Here is a 2563-nt window from a genome sequence, read left to right as displayed (position 1 = left end):
TGTGTGTGTGTGTGTGTGTGTGTTCTGCATGTGTATGTGTGAGTACATGTTGAGTATGTATGTTTATGTGTGTATGAGTGTATTTTTGTGTGTGTATATTTTGTTTGTGTATGTGAGTGTGTGTATATGTGTATGTGTGTATAGGTGTGTGTGTTTCTGTGTATGTGTTTATAAGTATGTGTATATGTATGTGTGTGTATATGTGTGTTTGTGTATGTATATATGTGCATATATATGTGTGCATGTGTATATGTGTGTATGTGTGAGTATATGTGTGTATGTGTGCCTGTGTGTATGTGAGTGTGTGTATACGTATATATTTGTTGTGTGTATATATATATGTGTGTGTGTTAATATATATGTGTGTGTGTATATGTGTGTATGTGTGTATGTGTGCATATATGTGTATGAGAATATGTGTATATATGTATGTGTGTGCATGTGCATATATTGATGTGTGTGCATATATGTGTGTGTGAGAGTGTGTGTATATATGTGTGTATGTGTTATTATGTGTAGGAGTGTTTGTGTATGTATATGCATGTGTGAGTGTATGTGTGTGTTTGTGGTGTGTGTGTTCATGTGTGTGTGGGGGTGTTTGAGGAAGAGTCTAATGGGATAGCCCTATTTTGCCTGGAACTCACAATGTAGTTCAGGCTGGCCTTAAGTTCATAGAGAGCCTCCTGCATCTGCCTCCAGAGTGCTAAGAATAAAGGTGTGTGTGGCACCATAGGTAAAATTTTCATTTGTAATCACTTATCTAATAGGGTATATCCACAACTATGTTGAAAAGTGAATTCTTTGTAAAGGCTGAGGGAGTAGGAAGGAGACAAAAGGAAAGATACTCTTTTGGTATTTCTGATCCACAGCTTAAAAAAAAATGCTTGACATCTTTTCAGACACACCAAAAAGTACGAACAACAGGACAAAAGCCTCTGGATGCCCTCTCCTCGGCTTCCCCTCTTCATCCCTTCTTAGGAGAGGTGTGGTTTGGTTCTGTATGGTTCTAAAGCAGGGCTTCCACCCCACTGCTGCCTTTCTCACTATTGCTTCTCTGACTGGAGGGATGTGTGCCTGAAGACGGACGTGTGTGAGTGCAGGCGATGTGTGCCTAGGTCCATATCACCCAAGCTGAGGCTGGACTCCGTGGGTCCCAGGTTGTTAACCACTGACCCAGGTCCTTAGGTCACACTGAGATTAACACTCACTCTCCACAAGTCCAACGTCCTGGGCCACTAGGGAGCAGATGCATCTTCCTCAGGTAGGGGTTTGCCACTGACCTAAATCCAAAGTAGAGCTTCCGGAGACAGCCTGTAATAACATTCTACTGCCTGCTGATGCTGGGTCCCTTGGGAGAATCCAGGGACGTATGTGATACTCTTACCTTTAGTGGACCATCAAGTCCAATGGAGAGAAGACTTCAGCATGTGAAACAGTTCACCACCAACAGAAGACAGTTACGTTTCCAGTAAAAACAAACTCGGCATCCCAAGCACACTGTGGAGTATGGTGGTTAGAGAGCCATATCTCAGCTTTGAGGATGAATGGGACTGAACAAGGACCCTAGGTGGGTCAAGACGTGGAGTCTACATACTCAGGAGACACTTGTTGAAAAGGGAAAATGGCTCTCTTTCTCTTCAACGAGGCGGCTGAGCAGCAGACGCCAACATGCAGATCTTTGTGAAGACCCTGACGGGCAAGACCATCACTCTTGAGGTTGAGCCCAGTGACACCATCGAGAATGTCAAGGCCAAGATCCAAGACAAGGAAGGCATCCCACCTGACCAGCAGAGGCTGATATTTGCCAGCAAAGAGCTGGAGGATGGCCGCACCCTGTTGCACTACAACATCCAGAAAGAGTCCACCTTGTACCTGGTGCTGTGTCTGCGCGGTGGCATCATTGAGCCATCCCTTCGTCAGCTTGCTCAGAAGTACAACTGTGACAAGATGATCTGCCACAAGTGCTACGCACGCCTGCACCCTCATGCAGTCAACTGCCGCAAGAAGTGTGGCCATACCAACAACCTGTGCCCCAAGAAGAAGGTCAAATAAAGCTGGGGTCATACCTGGCCTGTGACCCCGGGACTAAATAAAGTTCCCTTCCATCGACTGGAGGAGTTAAAAAAAGAAAGAAAGAAAGAAAAGAAAAGAAAAGAAAAGAAAAGAAAAGGAAAGGAAAAGAAAAGAAAAGAAAAGAAAAGAAAAGAAAAGAAAAGAAAAGAAAAGAAAAGAAAAGAAAAGAAAAGGGAAAATGATGTGACTGAAGCAAAAAGCCCTGGAACATGGGACTGAAGTCTGACCGAGAAAGCTACTGAACGCCAGGCAAAGACTTCTGTTCAGTGTTGAAATCATGTTAACATGAAATATCTTGATGACCACAAGGGTTGTTGGGCAACGAGAACCTTAGCATCCCCCCCCCCATGCCTGCTCCTCTCCCCACTCCAAGCTTTCTTATGAACATGAAACATTGTCTCAGAATTTTGGCTCTCTGTTTGGTTGGCTGGTTTGGCTTGGTTTGGTTTCTTTTGTGTCAGGGTTTCATGTAGCTCAGGCTGGCCTTAAA

General features: G+C 44.1%; 1 protein-coding gene across 2 annotated transcripts; it reads left to right on the top strand.

Moving 5' to 3' along the window:
• Window positions 1-1641: 1641 nt before the first annotated feature.
• LOC110328299 (ubiquitin-60S ribosomal protein L40-like) lies at window positions 1642-2052 on the top strand. Of its 2 annotated transcripts, XM_021207755.1 has the most exons (2): window positions 1669-1771; window positions 1859-2052. In XM_021207755.1, exons 1-2 carry the CDS (start codon window positions 1669-1671, stop codon window positions 2050-2052), a joined length of 297 nt encoding a protein of 98 aa, XP_021063414.1. The 2 variants fall into 2 exon arrangements, with proteins under 2 accessions (XP_021063415.1, XP_021063414.1); XM_021207756.1 differs by having other exon boundaries at window positions 1642-2052.
• The last annotated feature ends 511 nt before the right edge of the window (window positions 2053-2563 follow it).

Source organism: Mus pahari, chromosome 10 (genome assembly GCF_900095145.1).
Source record: "Mus pahari chromosome 10, PAHARI_EIJ_v1.1, whole genome shotgun sequence".
NCBI lineage: Eukaryota > Metazoa > Chordata > Mammalia > Rodentia > Muridae > Mus > Mus pahari.
Note: the sequence above shows the minus strand (reverse complement) of the source record. Positions and strands in the feature narration are given on the sequence as shown.

Coding starts and splice junctions, on each gene's coding strand:
- LOC110328299 (XM_021207756.1), top strand. CDS start 1,669: ATGCAGATCTTTGTGAAGACCCTGACGGGCAAGACCATCACTCTTGAG.